This window comes from Pseudophryne corroboree, chromosome 4 (genome assembly GCF_028390025.1).
Source record: "Pseudophryne corroboree isolate aPseCor3 chromosome 4, aPseCor3.hap2, whole genome shotgun sequence".
Classification (NCBI taxonomy): Eukaryota; Metazoa; Chordata; class Amphibia; order Anura; family Myobatrachidae; genus Pseudophryne; species Pseudophryne corroboree.
Genome location: NC_086447.1, coordinates 27952166 through 27976955, shown reverse-complemented (window position 1 = coordinate 27976955; position 24790 = coordinate 27952166). Strand labels below are relative to the sequence as shown.

The 24790-nt window shown below is 41.4% G+C and overlaps 1 protein-coding gene across 1 annotated transcript in view; it reads left to right on the top strand.

Moving 5' to 3' along the window:
• Window positions 1–24790, top strand: part of LOC134910766 (uncharacterized) — a 119638-nt gene that overhangs the window by 19901 nt on the left and 74947 nt on the right. Inside the window, exon 5 of the mRNA XM_063919149.1 lies at window positions 11676–12497. Within this exon, the coding sequence (XP_063775219.1) occupies window positions 11676–12497 (822 nt within the window). The remainder of the gene's footprint in view (window positions 1–11675; window positions 12498–24790) is intronic.

Here is a 24790-nt window from a genome sequence, read left to right as displayed (position 1 = left end):
TGCGCATGCGCTTTAACAACAATCGCAGCATAATGAAAATCAGCAACAAGCAAACAACTCGGGATGACCCCCAATATTCTTTTAGGATTAGCTTGTTCCCTGAATGCACCAAATCTTGTGCATGTCTAATAAATTGAGTATCTTCAGTACAGGTGCTTTTACAGTAAGTGTGAACTATTGCCCACTAGGGATATTTGCTAACAAAGGTTGATAAACATTACTTAACCCTTTTCTAATGGTTTTGTGTTTAAACATCTTTTTTTAAATCTGTTTTATTGAGTTTTAAAAAATAACAAAATCATAAGTCACAACTTTGAAAAGGGCCACAGCCAAGACCATATCAGCAATTACCAAAAGTAGACAAAAGACTTTCAAATCAGGTAAGTCCCTTGTGTGCACAACTATTAGCAGTCAGACCACAAATTACTTATAAGAGTAATCCTCAAAACTCCTAACAAGTGTACATAATGGGGGAGATTCAAATGTTTGAAAAGTCAGTTGGGATTCTGTTTTCTTCCTATCTAATAGACAGGAAAAAACAGACACCCAACCAACTTTTCAAACATTTGAATCTCCCCCACTGTATGCATTCAATGGTAAATAATTTCAATGTTGGCAATTAATGTAATAAACAGGAAGTATATACATTCCTTCACTCCTTATGTCAGGGCAATGATAATTAACAAAGTTATTTTTTACATCCTTGCATCAATCATCAAGGGTCATTCAGTTGGGATTTCCTCCACATTTAACATGAAATGTAGAAACAGGGAAAAACGCATAGTGTTTGATGGGGGAGCAGCAGTGGTGTCAGAAGTGCAGCATTGCCAGGAGTTAGCAGGGGTCCAGAAAGTGGATCCAGAATGCTGACTGGTGATATACCATCTTCTTTGCTTCCAGAGACTGATTTCTGCAATTTATTTCCTCACTCTGATAATTGATTGACTTCTGCCATCGTTTTCAGAAAATTTGAGTGTCACTGCTTCAGGAAGTTCTGTGGTTAGTTTGTGTTATTAAGAACTGCCATCTGGTAATTATTTTAACTTTGTCATCTAGGATTTTAAAAGGGAATATTTTCTGTCTGAGTTTTTACATATGTGTGTGTCAATAATTTTTTTTATTATGCTATGCGTTTTTCCCTGTTTCTACATTTCATGTTAAATGTGGAGGAAATCCCGGCCGAATGACCCTTGACGATTGACACAAGGAGGGAGAAAAGAGCTTTGTTAATTATCATCGCCCTGACATAAGGAGTGAAGGAATGTATAATCTTCCTGTTTATTAAATTAAGCGCTGACATTGAAATTATTTACCATTGAATGCATAAGTAGACAAAAGGAGTAAATAATATGACAGTGTACAAAAGTCGTAAATATGGGTTAGTTGGTACATGAAACATATATAATAACCAATCATAGAGAGACATACTGTAGTCAATCAAAACAGTGTATTCCATCAAAAGTGATTGTTAGGTGAAATGTTACAATATAAGGCAAAAGGTATGAACAAGAGTAGTAAAGAGGGGGGTGGGGACACACATGAGGGAACAAAAATGGAATCCCAGCAGAACCAGGAAGAGTCGCTGGGCCATATAACCAAAACCAAGGAATGACTATGAGAGAGGACAACAATGTCTATGGGGCTGTGTTAGGAATGTGTCAGGGAGACATCTAAAGTTGCCTATGGAGAAACCAATTGGATTTTTCAAAAAGTAAAAAAATCATGGATTGAGTGTGCAAATCTAGTTTATCTCTATGTAAAGACCCCTCTTTTTATAGAACTTCACCACACCCACTTCAATAGACGGCAGGGAGGATTTCCTGTCAAAGTATAATAGTTGGTGCATCTTTTGTTTGACCTCCAACAACATAGGGCTAGATTTGGACAGCCAATGAACAAGAATAATCTTTTTTTTCACAAAAGTTACCAATAAGGTGAGGAGGGGTAGGGCTCAGGAGGCAATTGTGCCAACATTCCACACTGTGAAGTCAGCACACAAACATGCCATGGGGTCAATCTGAAAATCAGTGGCATAAAGGGAATTAGTTAAAACTAATAATTTGTGCCAGAAGCGTTTAACATACAGAACCCACAATTCTACATACAGTGATAACAGGAGGCTGGGGAAGAAAGGCATATTGAGCCAGTGAGATATAGGATCTCTGGATCGTATGGAGATGGACTTCTTGAAGGTAGGCGGAAATCAAAGATCTCATGATGGAGTCATAGTTTTGCTTCCATTGGCCACAAGTGGAGAGCACAGTAATGTCCTTCTGCCATTGTGATAGATCCTTCTACTAATTAATATGGGACAGAAAATCAGTAAGGGCAGTATACATGTATTTAGTACGATAAGGAGTGCGCACACAAAGAAGCAAAACAGATTGTATCTAAATCAGGATTTAAGGAGGTAAAACTAGTCTGAGGCAGGTAGAGGCTATGTAAAGTCTCACCTGTAGGAACATATAGAATTGTGTGTAAGGTAGGGAGTACTTGTCTATGAGATCCTGGAACTGAAGTAAATAGCCCCCAGGGACACCTACAAGGTGTCAGATAAACCCTTGTCTCGCTATGGAAGGAAAATGGAGTTTGAAAGAGAAGGAGCAAAAGAGGGGTTACCCCAAAGTGGAATTTTCTGTGAGGAGGAGGGGTTATATTTAAATTTCCTATTTAGGGAGAGCCAATCATAAAATATATTATGAAATACTGGGTTCTGCAGAATATGGGTGGTATGTCAGAGGGCTTGGAGTGTAACAGGGCGTGGAGTAAGGCCTTATCAAGAGTAGAGTCTGTTAACACGAGTCTGTTAACACGCTCCAATTTACTGCATAATGAAGCAACACTGCTAGAGAATAGGAGGAGTAATCTGGTACACCCACACCCCCCAAATTTCCTAGAAGCCATAACTTTATCCAAAGCAATCTTAGACCTTTGGCTATGCCAGAGAAACTCCATCATAACCCAGAGAAAGGTAGCAATATCAGAGTTGGAGAGACTCACTGGTAACATCTGCATTGAATAAAACAGTTTAGGAGATATGATGCTTTTCAAAACTGTGACACGTCCCAGTAAAGACAATAGAAGAAGTTTCCAGGAGTCTAGAAGAGTGGTAATCTTAGAAATCATAGGGGAATAGTTAGTCCCATAGAGCTTAGAAAGGTCGGAGGGAATCTGAACTCCTTAGTATATGATTGTGCCTGGGAAGGAATGAAAAGGAAATGCAGGGGAAGCTAGGGAAGAAGAGCCAGAAGCGTTACCTGTAGAAAGGAGTTTGGACTTGGCTATGTTGGCTTTGTATCCTGCTGTCAACCAAAAGTCATCAATCAATTGAAGGATTGCAGAGACAGAGTGAATAGGGTCAGTCACAAAGAGCAGCATGTCATCTGCAAATAATGATACTGTACTTTGAGGTCAACATCACCAATCCGGACACCATGTTAATACGCAGAAGCCCTGAAAGCATTGGCTAGAGGTTCAAGAGAGATCGCAAACAGTAGCAGAGAGAGCGGGCAGCCTTGTCTAGTTCCTTTTTGAATAGCTATAAGGGAAGACAAAAAACCATTCCAGGAAACCTGCGTTAGAGGGAAGCTATACAAGAGTTTAAGGGTGGAAATAAAAGAAGATGGGAAGCCAAACCTAGAGAGGGAACTGAATAGATGTTTCCATTCCACTAAGTCAAAAGCCTTTTCCGTGTCAAGTGATAAAGTCATGGCAGGAAAAGGAGGGGAGGAAGAATTAGAAAAGTGACTCATCTGACATTCACTACAGAGTGGTGACCCCATATAAACCTGTTTGGTCTGGGTGTATAATGCTAGGAAGTAGTACCTTCATGCGGTCCACCAGGATTTTGGTAAATAACTTAGAATCGACATTTAAAAAAGAAATAGGATGATATGAGCTTGGCAGGGATAAATCTCTGGCAGGTTTCGGAAGTACTTTCAAGAGCACAGATTGTAAAATGAGGGGGGAGAGAATTGGAATTCAACAAGGCATTGAATACCAAGACAAGAGAATCTCCAAGTCTAGGTAAGAGTATCTTATAAAAATCACCATTAAAGCCATCCAGGTCTTGGGCTTTGTTAGGTTTGAGCTGGTGGATCGCATGTTGCACCTCCTCCAGAGAAATTGGGGAAATGAGAGACTGCGCCATTTTAGGGGTGAGAGCAGGACATGGCAGGGATTCCCATGAGGAAGTGTTAGAGAGGGAGCCCAAAAAACTATCAGGACAGGGAGGGGGGGGGAGAGTACAGATCAGCATGAAAGGACCTCATGACTTCAACAGTTTCAGCATTAGAAGTAGTTAAAGTTCCCTGAGGAGATATTAGGGGTTGTGTTACCATAGGAGAACGTGTGCCCTGGAGTAGGTTGTTGAGTAGTTTACTGGTTTTGTTGCCAAATTTATGGAACCTATAGTTAACTGAAAAATGGTATCTGTCACCCATAGTTTGCATAGATTCATCAAATTGTAGTTTTTCTGCAAGATAGTGAGATTTCATGCTAAGAGTAGGATTAAGTTTGTAATGTTGGAAAGCATCAGAGAGAGTGGCTTGAATCTCCAAATATTGGCCCTCATTCCGAGTTGATCGCTCGCAAGGCGAATTTAGCAGAGTTGCTCACGCTAAGCCGCCGCCTACTGGGAGTGTATCTTAGCTTCTTAAAATTGCGAACGAAGTATTCGCAATATTGCGATTACAAACTACTTAGCAGTTTCAGAGTAGCTTCAGACTTACTCGGTATCTGCGATCAGTTCAGTGCTTGTCGTTCCTGGTTTGACGTCACAAACACACCCAGCGTTCGCTCAGACACTCCCCCGTTTCTCCGGCCACTCCTGCGTTTTTTCCGGAAACGGTAGCGTTTTCATCCACACGCCCATAAAATGCTATGTTTCCGCCCAGTAACACCCATTTCCTGTCAATCACACTACGATCGCCGGAGCGAAGAAAAAGCCGTGAGTAAAAATCCTATCTTCATAGCAAAATTACTTGGCGCAGTCGCAGTGCGAACATTGCGCATGCGCACTAAGCAGAAAAACGCTGCGATGCGAAGAAATTTAACGAGCGAACGACTCGGAATGAGGGCCATTGTGTGGCATATTTCTTTTTAGTTGCCAAGACATATGAGAGGATCTGACCTCCAAGTACCGACTTACAGTAGCGGCCATCCAAAACAATAAGGGGCTAGTGTGGAGATGGGCCTTGTTATTGGTTTTATATTCCTCCAAGGCAGGTTCCAGTCTATTCCTTAATTTAGAGGATTGCGAAAGATAGGACGGAAACTTCCACAATTTAGTGGCACCAGGTTCATTGGGAGTATGCAGTAAGACAGTAACTAGAGCATGGTCATAGAGGGCTATAGATTCGATACGGGCTTCCACAACTGTGCAGAACACAATATGAGACATAAGTATATAATCAATTCTAGAGAGTGTATGGTGCGCAGCAGACAGGAAGGTGAATTATCTTTCAGTGGAATGGAGAGCCCTTTAAACATCCACAGTCTGAAGGCATTTGGCAAACAATGGGATACCCAATTTAGGGAGGGGGAGGATGAGGAAGGGATTTAAATTTGTCTAGGAACGCAGAGGAGATTAAGTTAAAATCACTGCATAGTATAAGAGGTTCAGACATAAGTGGAGTGAGAATGCCCAATCACTTCTGGAAAAAGGGTATGGAATATGAGTTTAGGGCATAGACGTTACAAAGATGATAGAGATGATGATGACCTCTCAGCTCGTAAGAGATATCATCACATAGCAACCCTTAGAGTCCTCCTTAGTAGCAACAATCTCAAACACGAATATGGTGCTCGAGTAAAAGGTTTACCCTATGTTTTTTAGCGTTAAATGAGCTAGATCACAATACAACCCAGTTGAGCATGTAAAGTTTCTGTACTTCAGGCAGAAGTAATTGTGACTCCTGGAAGAAGGCCAGGTCAATGCCCTGTTTGTTTAAATAAAGCAGGATTTTCCTCCATTTGGCCAGAGAATTAACACCCCCAAAATATAATGATCCAATATTCAAGTCAGGCATGGTACATTATAAGAAGATATCACTAAACTCAGTGACCCTAGTGAACCATTGCATAATAATATGAACACATTGGAAAAGAGAGGAAAAGGGGAGGGGAAGAGACAAGAAATAGGGAGCATTGAGAAATTGGTCATCACAGAAAATACACAGATAATCAATAATAGAGAAGCAGGTAGTGACCATAAGCTTCCATACATTAAATGATGTATAAAAAAGAAAAACATCAGAGAATTACACAGGTCTAGATGAGGGTGCGAGCTCCTACCAATTCCCCTGAAATATATATATATATATATATATATATATATGGAAGCAAGTGAAAACAATGTAAAGACTAATCACAACATGGGTGCTCTGTGAGATGGCAAACATGTGTAATAAAAACAACTTGAGGAGAGAGAAAAAATCAGAGAAAGTAGCATGTGTATATTATAATATAAGAATGCAGCATATCACAGTTTTCAGGAGATCACCAGGCATGTAGAGGTTAACCAATAAAAGGTGAGCACATAGTAAATCATATTGGTTCATTGAGACTAGTAGGTGAAATTGCAGAGAAGATAATCAACATGCACAAAAAAAGGAGGAATATAAAAAGAGCGGACTCAGCCAGTCAGGGATCAGAGATGTCCACCTGTTAGGCATGAGATTGGTCATGTAGATAAGCTGCAGTGTTAGATGGAGAGGTGAAATTCTTGTGAGAAGATCCATCATACAAAACAAGCTGGATAAAGCAAGCCGAACTTACGTCCATCTGTAACTGGCTGTGAGCAAACCGGTGAAAAAGCCTTCTGGGCCCTAGTCAGTTACACTGAGTAGTCCTGAAAAATAAAGAGTTTGTGGCCTTCACATTGTAAATCTTTTACACGGTGAGATGCCGACCAAAAGGCAGCCTTGTGCAGGTAATTAATACACTTGAATAACGTAACGCGTGGATAGGGTTTATTTGGGAACGGTGTCGGACCCACTCTGTGAACCCGTTCAATAACCAGATCACGACATTCCTTTTCAATGCTCAGCAAGATGGTAAAGATATTCGCACAAAATGTGAAAGAGAAGAACATTTTTTGGATTCTGGCCATCCCACCAGCCTGATATTCTTACTGGGCGAGCGATTCTCCAAATCATCAAGTTTGTTCCATACCTGGTAGTTATCTGAAGTAAGCTCATTCACTGAGTGCTCTATATCATCCATGTCATGCACTGAGGCAGCAAGTTATGATTCAGTGCGTGTCACTCATTGTGTGAGTTTCTGCAACTGTTGAGTTATGTCAATGACCATCTGGGAGAGGAGCCATGGTGGACTTAATGGCAACCACATGTCGCCATAAGTGACCAGAGAGTCTGCAGCATGGCCGGGGGTAGTAGAGAGGGTGTCCTCTGCTTCCGCAGCTGCTTTCCTTGATGCAGGTGAGACAAAGTCAGGGCCCGATTCCGGCGCCGTGTTCCCCACAGCACAGTGTTTCTCTTTCCGCAATGGGAGGGAGGACGCCGGGGAGGCTGTGGTGACAAAGCGGTCCATGTTCCCACCAAAACTATGGGAGAGATAGCAGTGGCTAATGGAGGCTGAGAAAGCTGTTAAAAGGTGCGTCTCATGGGTCTGGAAGTGGAGCTCAGAAAACAGCCACCTCATGCCATAGACCAGAACCGGAGTGTGTACACATGTTTATTCTCAAGTGCTCTATTTTATATATTTCTGATAATGACAGCATGAGTAGTTAAGTAATCCATTACAAGCAATATCTTTTTTATGGGTTGTGGTTATTATTTTATCTTTTCTTATTTGTATGGCAATATCCAAGAAAGTAAAATTAAACAATCCAAAATAATTTAAATATGTGCAAGAAAAAATGGAACTGATTTATAGTCACCATGCCAAATAATGAAAAGATTGTCAATAAACCTGCTATAGAGCATCAAATTTGACCCTTTCAAATGTATTCCTCCTCAAAGAGTCACATATACAAATTTACAAATCTCTGCCTTAAGTTCGTGCCCATGGCAGTCCTATGTACTTGTAAATAAAACCATGTGTCAAAATTAAAATAATTGTGAGAAAGAATAAATGCTACATAATCCGAAACAAATCTACCATGCAATTTACCTGTTAAAGCATTAGAGTTTACGTAATTGCCAAGAGCTTCCACTCCCACCTCATGGGAAATATTAGTATAAAGTGACTCCACATTACGTGATATTAAAAGATAACTTTCTTTCCAGTGTACATCTTTAAAAAAAAATTAAAAAAGTGAGTTGTGTCTCTGATGTGTGCCCTCAGGGAAATAAAGATGAGGCTAAAGGATAGAATAAAAAAAAAAAGACCTGAGCGGTAAGGGACCTTACACCAGAAATCATTGGGTGACCAGTGGGTAAAGTTTGCTGACTTGTGAACTTTAGGTAAATGATACTGTATGGGGATGACAGGGTGTACATTATACAAAAGCAAAACAGTGTCCTTGTAATTGTCCTCCAAAGTAGAGCATCATCCAACAAACCCTCAATTCACTCAAAAATGTAGAATTTTTTGTTAGACAGTAGTCTAAGTGAATACACTTCATCCTTCAATTTTCTCTGGGCTTCGGAAAGATAATCTGCTTTATTCTGAATAATGGTACTTTCTCCCTTATCAGCTGTTATAGTGATGGAATTAGCCTTCATTTTTCTTATTGTTTTTTTATTATCCCCGAGAGGATTATCACATAATTAAAAAAAAAAAAAAAACTCCAGGGCTGCCACAAACTGGCTTCTACAACAGCACTTCTCTATTGAGTAGGGCAGAAATTTCTTGGTAAATTTAAAGGATTGATGTGATGATATCAAAGATTGGTTATTTTTTATAACCTGAGACATGGCACCTGCAGCATTTAGTTCACATAGAGTATTAATAGCCTCATTGTCTGATATATCTAATATTATTGGTAATCGCAACCTCAGCCTTTTGTTTAAGCGATTCATTGAAAAATATATCTTCTCACACAGATCCCTTACATATCTATTTAACTCAGTAAACAGATCAAAAAGGTCAGGTTCTTTAACTGGTGAACATTTTAAAACTTTAGTTATCAGGGCCTTTTTACTTTCAGTTAGTACCCTTGATGGGCTGGGATCAGTGGTTGCTCCAGTAGTAGGGCTGCAGCACAGTCCAAAGCTCAAATAGGGGAGTCATTCCAACTGCCACCAACTGTCATTCCAAACTGGCAGTTGGTGTGGTTTTCCTACTTGAACTCTGGATTGTACAACAGCCCCACCTCTGGAGCCACCACTGTTTGGAATTGAATTGCTGGTGGTTGGGATGCCAGTGGTCAGCATACCAACCATAGCATCGTGATATTCAGAATCCCAACAGGGAAAGATAAATAAACTCACATTCCCCCAATGGCCCCCTAAGCCTCCCTGTTAGCAGCCTTAATGTAACCCTCCCTGCAGCCTAACCATAATGCTCCCCAGTGGTGTCTAAACCTAACCCCCCTCCTCAAACCCTTAATCTGATCATCCCCCTCACCCCACAGTATAACCCTAAACCTCCCTGGGGGTGCCTAAACCTAACCCCTCTCCCCACAGCCTAACCCTAATTCCCCCATTCTAAACCTAACTCCTCTCCTCCAAAGCTTACCTGCCAGAGTTCCCAGCAGACACTTGTTCAGGATCCCAGCGGTCCGGATTCTGGCACTGGCCTTGTGACCCTATTTGGGATGCCAGTGTAGTGTTGAGAGTCCAACGCCATTTATTCTCGACTGCTGGGATCACTACCATAGTGTTATGCACACCAGTGCCTGCAGGAAAGTACTGGTGTCAGAACTGTTATGCAAAACAAATGGACTCACAGACAGACTGGGGAATATGACATAACGTACACAGAAGGTGATAGGGTAACAAAATACACACAAAGTGAACAGAGAAGCCCAGAGGCTAAGGAACTGGGTATCTCCCTTGTATTAGAACTGCTCAGATGGGAAAAGCAAGATGTTGTGTTTTAATACGTAGAGAACCCGAAATGCTGTTGCTAAGGGCAACAGCAAAACCCTAAAGGGTTACCAACGGGTGTGGCAGTAAACTCCTTGGTCAGAGATGGAATGATAAACACAAGGAGAGTCTCCACAATCCTAATTCTCACTTGCAGTGCACAGGTTCAGCTTACTGCCACTAAACTGACCCCTGACACCTAGCACAGTGAGACAGGATTAGACAGGCAAGTCTTAGAATACAGCCGCAAACTTGCTAAGTTCACAGAGTAGTAACAGAACCCCAGCAAGCTAAACGACTGACTCCAGTCTTACTGCTAGGTCTGGATTGGCAGAGTGTAATACCAAATCCCCAGGCCTATTTGCAGTAAGCAACAAACAAATACAAAGCTACACAGTACTGGCTAACTTTCATGAACTGACTAACCAACAAAGATTCAGCAGCATCTGCTTACCCTGAAAAGAGGCCTTATAAAGCAGGTGCTGTCCACGCCCCACTCAGACCTCACAGACTGTGAGCACAAAAACCAGCACCGGATCCCCTGCCGTGCACAGAGCCTATAACCACTGCACAGCAAAAGACCCGAACCGGAGTATCAGCTGCGCTCAGGTTACTCCACTAGCACTTGTCTCCCGGTTGCCATGACGACGTGGCAGCACAGGGCAGGAGACCCTAACACATAGGGAGCCTGACTGGTGATATATAGTTAGGTTGAATAAACCTTTATTCTTATTTTCTTTTTATATTTTTGAACAGAGTTTTTTTTACTTCCTCTGCTTCATCTATATCTTCCTCCCTTGTGGGATTCCTGATCTAGTACATTAAGTCTGTTCCTATGTTTCCAAATTGGATATAGACTCTTCTATAAAAAGACTGATTTTCCTGTGATAAGTGATAATTGTAAAAATATGAGCTCATACTTTCCATAACCCGTGGAGTTTTTATGTATTTTTACTTTGCTTTGCTAAGCTTATGCACTTTATGTGAATAAGTAAATTACTAACGCTGATATTAATTGGGACACATACTGCACTATTTGATAAGGTCATTTTTAGCCTTTTAGTTTTCTAAAGTATAGAAGGTGTCAGCCTTCACTCAGCACAAGGTAAGAAGCAGGGAATAAGGCAGCATCTAGAATTACCAGGACACACAGCACATATGCACCAAGTACTTTGAGTACATGATTACACACTTACAGGGCCTGATTCATGTCTGTAAGTAAAGCCAAAAACCAAGCACCTGGGTAAAACTATGCTGCACTGTAGGCGGGACAGATGTAACATGTGCGGAGAGAGTCAGATTTTGGTGGGGTGTGTTGAAACTGAAAACTAAATTGCAGTGTAAAAACGAAGTTGTCTAACATCGGTGGGCTACATGCAGAAGCATCCAGTATTTACCCTGCACAGACAATATAAATGAATTTGCTCCCCTGACATTGCAACATGGTTTGTTCCAAGCACAATTTTACTTTCTTTTTGTGCTTTACTTCCAAGCATGAATCAGACCCATAGTGTACAGTGTTAGATGTGAGCAGCATGTTCCATACTCAAAATGCTTTTTAAGATAATGACAAATTCAGGTCGTGAGGGTGACCAAAGAACAGCTTTTAGTGTTCTCCCTCTATTTCATCATGTTAGACAATCTTTAAAATTGTTTTCTTTCAAATATTGTGTTTTTGTGTAGATCAGCTATGGAGCAACCAGTTATCTTCTCAGTGACCGCAACCTCTATCCAACATTCTACCGCACTGTACAAGGGGACCAGGCCAGTTATTCTGTGCTATCAAGTCTGATCAAGTTCTTTGGCTGGACATGGGTTGGAGTTTTGGCTTCTGATGATGACAGTGGTAATGAAGAAATTGAACTTCTGACGGAATATCTGACTTCCAGAAGTATCTGTGTTGCCTACACAATAAGAATAAAGTATTATAAATTAGATGTATTATATGATATGAATAAGAAGAGAGCTGATATTATCAGAAAGTCATCTGCCCAGGTTATAATACTCTGTGGGACATATTCTTCATTTTTAGCTGATTTTTTAAAAGATATGAGAAAAGTCATCAATGATAAGACTCTAGTATTTGGTCCGACATTTGCCTTAATAACATTTCTACTGGAACATTACAATGATGTATTTAATGGAAGTTTGGCCATTGAACCTTCATCTCTCCCAATGCTGGATATGAGAAGTTTCTATGACAGTTTCCAGACCATAAATCACCCCGAGGACAAGTTACTAGAACATATATGGTTAATATGGGAGAATTGTTTGTCAAGTGATAGAAAAAGTAATAAATTATATAGTGAACTATATAAGAAATCACTGCACAACTGTCCTGGGAAGAGAAATATAACAGAGTTTGCTAGTTTTCACAGCCCAGGTCTGACTGATCGAGTATATAAAGCAGTTTATTCCATGGCCCACGCTTTACATAATATGCACATGTACCTAGGTGAAAGGTCTCCCAAAAACATCCCTCCTTCTTATGGCTATAGACATCAGGTAAATATGTAATTTATTACTACAATGACAGTAATTTTTAGCACATGCCACAGGCAAACGTAGTCACAGTTCTGCCAAAGTAGCTCAGGCTGCCTCCAATATTACGCATGATAATTTGCCAATCTTCATATGTACAAAAATGAAAAAATCTGAATAAATGTTAGGACAGTGACACCTGCACCTGTAGAGGTGTAACTGCTGACTCTAGTCCTAATTCTGCAAGTTACCTAAATCCTTCGGCTCTTTCATATTTATGGGGGTGATTCAGAGCTGATTGCTGCAGTGCATTATCGCACAGCGGGTGATCAGCAATAGACTGTGCATGCATATGCACCACAATGCCCTCACTTCCTATACTCTGACATCTCCACCATTATCATGGGTGATTTCAATATTGCTATTGATTGTCCAAAATATGCTGCTCACGCCTACAAACTGCTCTCTCTAACCTCCTCTCTTGGCCTTTCCCAATGGACTGACTCCTCTACTCATCAGGAAGGCCACTGCCTTGATCTAGTAGTCACCAGACAATGCTCCGTCTCTGAACTCACTAACACTCCTTTCCCGCTCTCAGGTCACAATCTTATCGCCTGCATGCTCTCCTCCATTAATTCAAACTCTGTGTTGCTGAAGTCTTCCAATCCTCCTCAAACCCACAGAAATATTAACACAATTAATCTTCAAGAACTATCCACTTCACTCCAACAACTGCTTTCACCTATTTCTGCTTTCACCTCTCCTGATATGGCTGTATCACACCTGAACGAGACTCTAAAACTAGCCCTTGATGAAGTGGCTCCAGCTACCCATCACACTCCATGTAGGCCTAGAGGTCAACTATGGCACTCCAAATTAACAAGACAACTACAAAAACTCACGCAAAAACTTGAACGTTAAAATTCTTGTATTTCAAGGGACTTCCTCACATATAAAAACTGTGTACCACTCTTATAGAAATGCCCTGGACACTGCCAAACAAACATATTTCCAAACTCTTATCTCTGCTCAAGCCTCTAACCCCAAACGTCTCTTTAATACATTTAAATCACTTCTGAATCCTCCCTCACCTACCCCACAAGCCACTATCAAGGCACGGGATCTTGCTTCCTACTTCAAGGAGAAAATTGATAAGATCCAAGATTAAATGGTATGCTCTTCGGCAGCCAGTGACCTGCTACGTTCTTTACCTGAACCCTCTGAAATTCTCTCTTCATTTGATGCCACAAATGAAGATGAAGTATCATCACTCTTCTCATCCTGCTTCTCTACTACCTCTCCTCTTGATCCTTTACCCTCACAAATAAGTAAAGCTCTGTCTCTGGTGCTCATCCCTACCTTAACTAACATATGCACTCTCTCTCTCTCTCTACTGGTATTTTTACTTCACTCTTCAAGCATGCAGTGATTACTCCCATTTTAAAAAGAACAAAATTCTGACCCTAATGCTCTCTCAAACTACCGCCCTATCTCTCAGCTCCCTTGTCTCTCTAAGCTACTTGAGAGACTTGCCTACACTCGACTCACACACTTTCTTAACTCACACACTTTATTGGACCCACTTTAGTCAGGCTTCCGTTCACTCCACTCCACAGAGACAGCACTGACTAAAGTGGTTAATGATTTGGTCACTACAAAGTCTAAAGGCCTTACTCATTACTTATTCTTCTAGATCTATCTGCTGCATTTGACACTGTTGACGACTCTCTTCTCATACAAACACTACAATCCCTAGGTTTTAAAGACACAGCCCTTTCTTGGTTCCTATCCTACTTATCTAATCGCTCCTTCAGTCTTCACTTCTCTGACTCTACCTCCTCTTCGCTACCTCTTTCAGTTGGAGTAGCGCAAGGCTCAGTCTTGGGTCCTCTGCTTTTCTCTATCTATACCTCATCTCTTGGTAAACTAATCATCTCTTTTGGATTTCAGTATCATCTGTACGCAGATGATACTCAAATCTACCTTTTCGTCCCCTGAATTGTCATCTGTACTGGGCCGTGTCACTGAATGCCTTTCTGCCATTTCATCCTGGATGACATCTTGCCACCTCAAACTTAATATTTCAAAGACAGAGTTAATTATATTTCCACCGACCAATAGTAGCTACCAACCTGATATCTCTATCACTGTTGAATACTCGACTATCTACCCTACCCCACAGGCTCGCTGCCTAGGTGTCATCCTCGACTCTGATCTGTCCTTTGTTCCCCACATTCAATCTGTCTCAAGATCATGTTACATGCACCTAAAAAACATATCCAAAATATGACCATACCTTACACAAGACACTGCTAAAACTCTAATTCATGCTCTCATTATCTCCCGCATTGATTATTGCAATAGTCTCCTAACTTGTCTTCCCAAAACGAGACTCTCACCACTACAATCCATTCTGAATGCAGCGGCGAGGCTAATCTTCCTTGCTATACGTTCATCATTTGCAGATCCACTCTGTCAGTCCCTCCATTGGTTACCTGTATTCTACCGTATTCAATATAAAATACTTTTAGTCACACATAAGGCCATTAACCAAACTACACCAACGTACATAACTTCGCTTATCTCAAAATATCTCCCGACCTCTTCGCTCTTCACAAGACCTGTGTCTCTCATCCACACTCATTACTCACTCCCACTCACGATTGCAGGACTTTCATCGGGCTGCACCCACTCTGTGGAATGCCCTACCACACACAATAAGACTCTCCTCTAGTCTCCAAGCCTTCAAGCATTCCCTGAAAACTCACCTCTTTAGGCAAGCTTATCACATTTCCGAACCACTCACATAACTTTCAGAAACCTTCCTATCAAATTGCATCCACTCTGCACAGTCCACACATATCCTCACGTCTTCTCATTCTTCACTTTCCCTTCCTCTCGAACCCGGTTCATCATTGCTGTATGACCATATCATACAGCCCACCAATAACCTTTGCAATCTGGCGGACAATTATGCAATAGATAGCACCTTTCCTTGTATATACATGCCTATTTCCCTATAAATTATTAGCTTGCGAGCAGGGCCTTCCTACCTATATGACTGTTTATTACCCAGTTTTGTTATATCATTGTTATTTCCAATTGTAAAGCGCAACGGAATTTGCTGCACTATATAAGAAACTGTTAATAAATAAATAATAATAATGCACACACGCATCGGCAAACAAGAATGGGCATCATCGGTCAGCGACAGGATGGTGCAAAAATGTCATTTGCACGGGCATTTGCAAAGTGATTGACAGGAAGTAACTGAATTTTTACTGGGAGTGTCAGGAAAAATGCAGGCATTACCAAGCCTTTCAGGACGGGTGTCTGACGTCAGCTCCGGCACCAATCAGCCTGATCTCATAGCATTGAAGGAGTAAGTCCTGGGCTGCGCACAGACTGCACACACTGGATTTTTACAGCTCCACGTACACATGCAATCGCACATTTGTATGGCAAATTTACACTCCCCCTTGGGTGGTGACTATCTGAACGCAGGACAGCAAAGTTAGCAGACCAGTGATCAGGTCTGAATCACCCCCTATGATTGATTCTGTGGCACTCAGCGCAACTGAAATAATAAAGGATTAAAAATATATTAAATGAAAATGAAACAAAAATGTAATTATTTATTGAACATAAACGCCCTATTGGCAAATGACATATATATAAATATGCTTAATACTATGGGGGATAGTTCCGCAACAGGTTAAGGTTACAGACGGTAGCCACTAATGGATAATGGTCTGATTACCGACTTTGGTTAATGTTGTACACCAAGTGTAACAATTAGGCATCGGGGGTGCTCCCAGAGTCAGTAAAGGTACATGAGCAAGAAAAAAAGAGGAGAAAGACTCTATGCTGGGGCACTCTTACGTAAAAAATGACTAGACACTAAAACTTAACTTTTAATTAGTATCCTAAAATATTGTGACTTAAGAAATAATACCAGTAACTTATAATTGTGATAGGTACTAATAAAGTGCCTAGGTGAAATATATTTCTAATTCAATAATGTATAATCTGGGTCAACCTGTATATAATTATTATAATTTAAACAGCACAACACAATCCTGCCGACTTTATTGCCCAGGTTTGAGGAGTCTGTATTTTCATGTGTTATGATGTTTAAATGTTTTATAAGTAGTGAGTAGGAATGAACTATAAATATTAATAATTAAAAATGAAATATATTTATATATGCGTATATCATGGTTAGGACTATATATATGTATATGTATGTATTTACTAAAATTGACAATATAGAAAAGTTATGTATTATTAAGGGTAATGCATATTCTATTTAAACCCATTAGAGGGGATAGCAACCAGTGATGTAGAGGAAGGAGGCCGAGGTATTTGTATTTATGTATTTGTTTATATTGATTTTAGTCTTATATTGAACTTAAAAGTATATGTATATTGGTGCTATAAATATTTAATGCAGCTTTTTGAGTCTTTAGTGATTATATTTGAAAATAGGTGTAAGTGATGCTGCTATATGGACGAGCTCAAATGGGGCTTTGATTTGATTAATGAGCTAAGTGATTATGCATAAGTGCTGGTGACAGCTGTGGAAAGGAGGCGTGAGAAGCATTACACTAGCGCCAGCACGGGCGGTGGGAAAGAACTGTGTTTAAAAAGCCGTGCGGCCAGGGAGAGTGATTCACACTAAGGAAGCCGCCGAGGTCTGAAGGCGGGGAAATGCATCTGTGTCTTCTCCCACTGACGGGATTTCGTGGTGTACACTTACGAGCCGGCCAGCTGAGAATTTACCCCACTGCAAACGGGGATCAGAGGAGGATGAGTGATTGTATACTCCGGATAAGGCTGAGGCTAAATGAGCAGCCGGGAGTAACATCATTACAAGTGAGGGGATTTATGGACTCCTGATAAGGCTGTGAGTGAGAGCTGTAGCCGGGAGGATGATCATTTAACCCTGTTGTGAGTTGTGACAGGTTTGCCCACTGAGTACCATCACGCTGTGATTTTGATCTGTGCATGAGAGCTCTGAACTATCTGAAAATACATTGCATGGCCATGCAGGAATGCATATAATTATCGCATGTGGCATCCAAGCTATGTAATAACAAATCATTCAACTGTAGAATAAAAACAATAGGCAATTACCAAGTATAAAGGAAGGAGCCTTTCAGTGCATGCTTTATAGGCTACATAGTTTATGTGCATTAAACAGCAAGAGTGTTGCCAGTGGAGGCAATACAAAGTATCACCTAAGGACATTTAACAGAGACTTGATGTGTAGCTATATTACAGTATTTTAGGTCACTGTCTCTATAAATGTTTTAAATAAATGTGATTTATTTTTATGTATACTAACCGGTATGAATCTTTGTTTTAAGCAATAACCATCTAATAAAATTTACAAACAGACTAAATTAGCGCTTTCCTATTGTTTGTTATAATTTAAACAGGTTGTACTTAATCCCAGAGGGGTAATCACTCAATGTCTCCTCTCCATACAGTAAAATAATCCAAGAGTAGTATGATCTGAGGCTGAAAAAATGTTGCCTATATTGGTTTTAAACACCTTCTGCTCTATGTTCAGGCGGTGGTGTCACCAAAAGGCATTTGATTCAATTGTTTTTAGCCTCTTGCACCTAGCAAGAGCCTGGAGGTGTAAAACTACTAGATTAGTAGAAAAAACATTTTTTTATAGAAGGGAGGTAATAATATTTAGCAACCCTAAAATGCAGGGAAAAAAATAATATTTAGAGTTCACATGCATGAAATAAGTAGAGATAAACAATGGGTATCTTACTTCTGCTGTTCAGCTGGATTGTTTACTGCACCAGGTGTTCACTTCTGGTCACCCAGACAGTTACTGGCCAGGCCTTCCAAAGATTAGCTTCCGAGTTTGGATGAGAATGGGCATATCCTGTGGAGTATGACCGTAATCTGCTGAATGAGAGAATATGACTACCTTATAGAAAAATGCTTCTGCTGTCCAGGTTCGTGGATGAGAGAGCATCTGATAGATTAAGAGAATATTAGTATAAAGTGTCGAAAGATAGAATAAAGATATGAGATACAAATAAGGATATATGGTGGTGCCTTGGTTGTATCAAAGTTTGAAAGACCAGATACTACTGATTTCACAATTGAGGATCGAAATTGGCACATAAACCATACATTGCTTCTCAATATAAGTCAGTGGCAGCAAAATACCTAACTGCTTATGATGTTGCAGAGTAATAAATGTTTAGATGGCAAGTTATTACAGTAAATCAACAAAGTTTAGGGAAAAGACAGAAAAAACGGAGTATAAAAGATTGTTTGATATATAAATATGATTAGCACGTATTCATAAGTATTGAGAAGAATATGTGTGCTACAGACTCTCAGTTAATGCTTAAACATTTCTAGCATCATACTGTTTGGAATACCACACAAAAATAATTGATTATGGAGATAAGCATATAAATAAAAAGAAAATGTATCCAATATATAACCCAAACGGGCGCTTACTGGACCGGTGTACCCCTTCAGTGGGTGTGGGCTGCGCAGTCAGACGGATCCCACTATCCAAACTGACCATTTCACCTATAGGTTGGCTTGTTCACTGGTGAGTAGTGAACCTCAAATGAGGGTATAAATAGTATTCAGAGTAATTGTATAATTAATTACCTGCAGGGCCGCCATGTGTCTCGGAATGTGCGCCTATCATATTGCGCACTTCCGGGAGTGACGTATATCCTGCTGTGTCCATTGAGCATCGCAGGTTGCCTGGGATACGTGTGCATTCCAAGGCCTTTAGTAGCGGGCACTTCTGGGGATGAAGTGTATCCTGCTGTCTCTAAACAGCATCTGATGTTACCTAGGATATCAGTACATCCCCCGTGGTTAGTACTTCTGGGGTTGACAGACGTGCAGCTACATATGAGAGGCATAATGCGTTGCCTCGGTTACCGCTGATGAAGTAGCCATAAGGTATGCGTCTTCAGAGACGCCCTTACCGGCTCGTCAATCTGTCTCTGGAGGTGTAGTTTAGAATAGTAGATGGAAATAGGATATTTATGTCTTCCAGAGCGGCTATTGTCTATACAGTCGCTCTGATTGACATGAAGGGAGCGGCGTCAGCCACAAATAAATACCATTGTTAGTGCCAATGTAAACAGCATATTTGGCATGATTGAAATATCACAAGCTGTTAGGATGGGGCATAAGGTAGTTGAACACAGAGTGGCTTATCAACTGAAAGCAAGAGTGTAGCTAAGGATTTTAGAACACTCGTTTATGGTGTTTAGTATGTGTGCACCACATTTTTCTGTGTGTAAGTGCGGCCCTATTGTACTATGGAATTAGTACATTTTCAAATACCTAATTGACAGATGGCTCACTGTCCATTTAATTGTGATGACCGGACTACAGCAAGAAAAAAGATTATTTACCATTTTAAATATAAAAATTATAATATCATATAAGCAATGAAAGATTTGACCAGATTGTTATATCTAAAGAGATAATTAATTGATACATTAATATGTGCATAGTGGAACAAGATGAATAAATACAAATGACTTAACGCTAAAGTACATGATAAAAGGAATACACATATGCATATATATGCATACGCATACACACACATATGCATACACAAATATATATAGACCCATATTGTTAATTTGTAAAAATAAATTACTGGCGATTTTTCTTATTTGTAGATAAGGATTAATAAACTTGATTATTTATCTTGATGTCAAAAGTGGGTGTATTGCTATGGATTAAAAAGGATTATTAACTCTTATTGTACTTGTTGATTTGAAATTATTGAAAGCTAAAATGTGCATGGAGATACTGATAGATGGGTGACAGTGTGCCAGTGTGGAAAAAAAGGGGAGGGGGGGGGGACGGGTAGCTGAAATGCTACTGTTAGTGGTTATAAAGGTGGTCCTTTATAAAGAATAATATTAGATTAATGAGAAAAGGACCGATATTAAAGAAGGTTAAAATGACGATAAAGTGTCAATATAAAATGTGATATAGTGATACAGTGAGACATAGTAATGACACACATAATAAAATGTGTTAGGGCATAATAATAAGGGCAACTGGGGTTGTGAACAGCAGAAGTAAGATACCCATTGTTTATCTCTACTTATTTCATGCATTTGAACTCTAAATATTATTTTTTTCCTGCATTTTAGGGTTGCCTAAAATGTCTATCATAGACTGTTCTTCATTCATACGCATACACCAACATCCATAAAGAAATAACTGACACTGACACTGACACCAGAATATGTTTGCCAATAAATTTGTCAGCTTTTATTAAAACAAATGGTATGGTGGCAAGGAGGGACGGCCTATTTAAATAACGTCCCTATTTATTGTAACCTTTACTTTTAACTGTGGCTGACCCAGACACAAGAGGAGGCAAGGGCCCAACTTCAGCCCGGCTTTTAAGGGGCCCAACTTCAGCCCAGCCCCCCACTCCACACAGGGGGCCATAATGGGCCATTTGCCACCCCTTGTGTTACTTGCTCTTTATCGGGAATACTGTGGCCAACTCTCCACTCAAGGTATTCCCCAACTCCCATCCAAAGGTGCTCAGGTGTGTATCAACTCCACCGGAGACCGAAGCCCACCTGGTCCGATGGAACTCCGGCCCCATAATGTATCAAACTCCACCACCTTCACATCTCCTGAGCACCTATAAAACTCTTTAAATTACAGCCACAATTTCAGGCCGTCCCAACCCGCCACAGTTTCAACAAAACCCCCGCCACCATACCTCTACGCTAAACTATTCTTACTACTCCTAAAATCCTCAACTCTATCAATAAAATTCTTGAGTAAATACTGCTAACCACAAATCCTCCTTAAAAATTTCCATACCCCTCAAATTCAGATGGACACCATCGGCCATGTAAAGATGAGGGGCAGAAACTGTAATTGAGGGATGTGGGACCACAAACCCCCAATTTTCGCTAACAGCTCTGCCCACCACAGAGTTGATCCGACGCCGGATCAACTGTATGGTGGCCGGTCTGTCCGCACCTCTCCACACCAAACGAGGGATAATATCCGACCATCCCACACTCAGAAAGCACAACCTGTTCTGCAAACTAACTAGTTCCCTAACTATAGTTTTACGAAGATCTAAACCAGACCTTTTGGTCAAATCATTTCCAGCAACATGGAACACCACCCTCAGCGGATATCCCGACCTCTCCAACTGTTGCCAAAAAAGGGGGATGACTTGCTCCCATCGAAGTCCCCTCACTCCGATCCATCTGACCAGATTAGCTTCAGGTGACTGAAGGCACTCCACACCAGATCTTTCACCAAAGTAAACGTACGAGTGCCCCATAATCCAAATCGGACACTCATCCAAGCGCAAATCTGAAAAAACAAAACATTCACAGAAACTTATCGAATAACAAAACCCCTAACCCAAAATTCTTCCAACAACGTTAACCAAAAAACATCCCATTATAAACTTACTAAAATGGTCTTATTTATTAATTTATTAACTAGTTAAATTTGGCCTCTAAGGTGAAAATCTATGAAGCAGGGATGAATTTTTACTTTAAAGGGGGGGGGTTTGATAAGGGGGGATCAGACTTGACGAGAGGCAAAAAACACACCTGCCAAGCGGGTATAAACCACACGGTTTAAGGCACTTGACAGGATAAAAAATTCCTCAAGACCCCCAAATCTGGCGAGTGGCTAAGACCTCAAGTCTGATATTTTTTTTTTTTTTTAAAAACAGGTCAAAACCTGATATATTTCCAAAATACATCAGACTTCCACCTCCCCAGAGCTCTAATTTGCCCGCTCGAACAGCCTGCCGCTGCTGTTGCCGCACCTATCCGAAACGAATGGGTACCGTATCTCGATACCGGCAAACCCATCGTGCAAATACAACGTTCCAACACCCATCTACATTGAAATTGTGTCACCGGCATACCATCCAAATGCTGCAACCATGGACCTGGCACATCAGTCCTTGTTTTCACATAAACCCTCGCCAAGGACACAGGACAAATCTCTTTATCGTACACACATCTCAAAACAACCCAACAACCTTTGCCCAATTGGTCCGTTTTGGAACGTTGTACTTTGCACCATAAGCCTCCATCTTCCAATGACACATGTTCACGAAGTATAGGTGACATCGCTGTTTTCGAAGCTGACACCAGTTCACTGATTCTAAAGGCCCCGAAAAAGGCCATGACGAAACACAATGTAAATAAGAGTGCTTCGTAATCAGATGCACAGACATCATGCAACACGACCGCCATGCGCCGCAAAATTGAAATGGTTATTGGCCTTCGTGCATCTTGAACAGGGGGCACTACTCGAGCCCACACTTTAAGAATTTTTGCTAGAAAGAAAGACTTAGTAAAATCATGCCGGCCATCAAGTCTCAAGAAGTAAGAAAGAGCAGACAGTAAACGTGTTACAGAACCCCTTGACCTGCCTGCTCTAAAACATTCCCAAACGTAATCCAATAACATTGCATAATCGGTCTTACTTTGATCCTGATGCAAACGAATATATCTTTCCCACTCTCCCATAGCATTTCTGTACCCGCGGAGGGTGGAGGGAGCCAGGGATCGCAAAGCTAAGCCCTCCAATCCGGGCGTATCACCTGCCAGGCATAAGACGGGCAAGGGTCACCAGATACGTTTGCATCCGGAGCTAACACCCTAAACCTGCGCCACTCGAAACGCGATAGCGCATCTGCCACACCGTTTTCTATGCCCGGAACATACTTAGCGCAAAAACTTATTGTCACAACTGAGGGCCTGAGCTGACGGGAGGCAGCCTCAGTTGTAGGGGCTGAGATGTACCGGAACCTGGGAGGTTGTATCAGACCCCTGGACATGTAAGTAACATGAATAATAACTGCCCGAAGGCGTGACCACGACAACTTGGATAAAAGTCAATGATGTTTATTATGACAACTCCGCAACACAGCAGCAGTAAAAGAAAACGTAAAAGTCAGCAAAGAATAAATACAGTTCCTGGGTACTACAGGATGGCAGGAGCCACAGGGCACTGGTAGTGTGAGATAGTTCTTATGATCTTCTAGATGGAAAGTCCTTACCAGGCCCGACTGTAGCAATGGAGATAACCCAGGATTGTGCCAGCTGGTGTTCCAGGAAAAGCTGGGTTGCTGAAGATAAAACAGCTGCTGTGGATACTGGCTGGAACCAGACTGTTGTTAGCACGGAGTGGATACTGGCTGGAACCAGTTAAATAATAAATGAACTTGGGAGCGATGAAATATGAACTGAAATGTAGAACTTGAGAGCGGAGAAATAATAATACCGGTGGAGAGTGGTAAAGTGTAGAAAGGACACCGGCCCTTTAAGGGAAGCTGTACTCTGCTGGAAGCTGAGCTGGAAGCAGGTAATGTTGTAGCTGGAAACAGATGAATCCACAATGGATTGGAGAGTCAGGCTACACCGCAGGTGGAATGCTGGTGCGGGTCTCTATGGAGGAAGTCTTGAGACAGGAGCTGGAACCTGGAAGACAATCACAGGAGAGAGACAAACAGGAACTAGGTTTGACAACCAAAGCACTGACGCCTTCCTTGCTCAGGCACAGTGTATTTATACCTGCAGCAAGGAAGGGATTGGCTAGGCAATTATGCAGATTATCAATACTGAGAACAGATTGGTGGAAATGATCAGCTGACAGAATCCAAGATGGCTGCGCCCATGCAGACACTTGGAGGGAAGTTTGGTTTGTAATCCATGTGGTAATGAAAACAGTAATGGCGGCGCCGGCCACCGGAGACAGGAGGCGCCAGGCTGACAGATGCACATCCAACCACGCGGACACAGCGGAGGCCGCGGCTGACGTAATCGCCACTCAGACACTCTGCATGCAGAAGTTCAGGGACGGCGGCGGAGGCCGCGGGAGACGCCATGCCAGGTGTAATATGGCGTTTACTGTGACAGCGTCCCAGAGTGACAGGAGAGGATACAGGAATGTACACATCAGGATAACAGATGGGATCCGGTCCTGGAGCGCTGAGCCAGCCTTAGGAGGCATCTGATGGGTAAGAAATGGCGTCCAGATACCCGGATCGTGACAGCACCCCCCCCCCTTTAGGAGTGGCCCCAGGACACTTCTTTGGCTTTTGAGGAAACTTGGAATGGAATCTCCGGACCAAGGCAGGAGCATGGACATCAGAAGCATTGGTCCATGAACGTTCCTCAGGACCATAACCCTTCCAGTCAATAAGATATTGTAGTTGACCGTAACGGTGACGTGAGTCCAGGATCTTGGCCACTTCATACTCAACGCCTCGTTGAGTTTGGACTTTCGGAGTT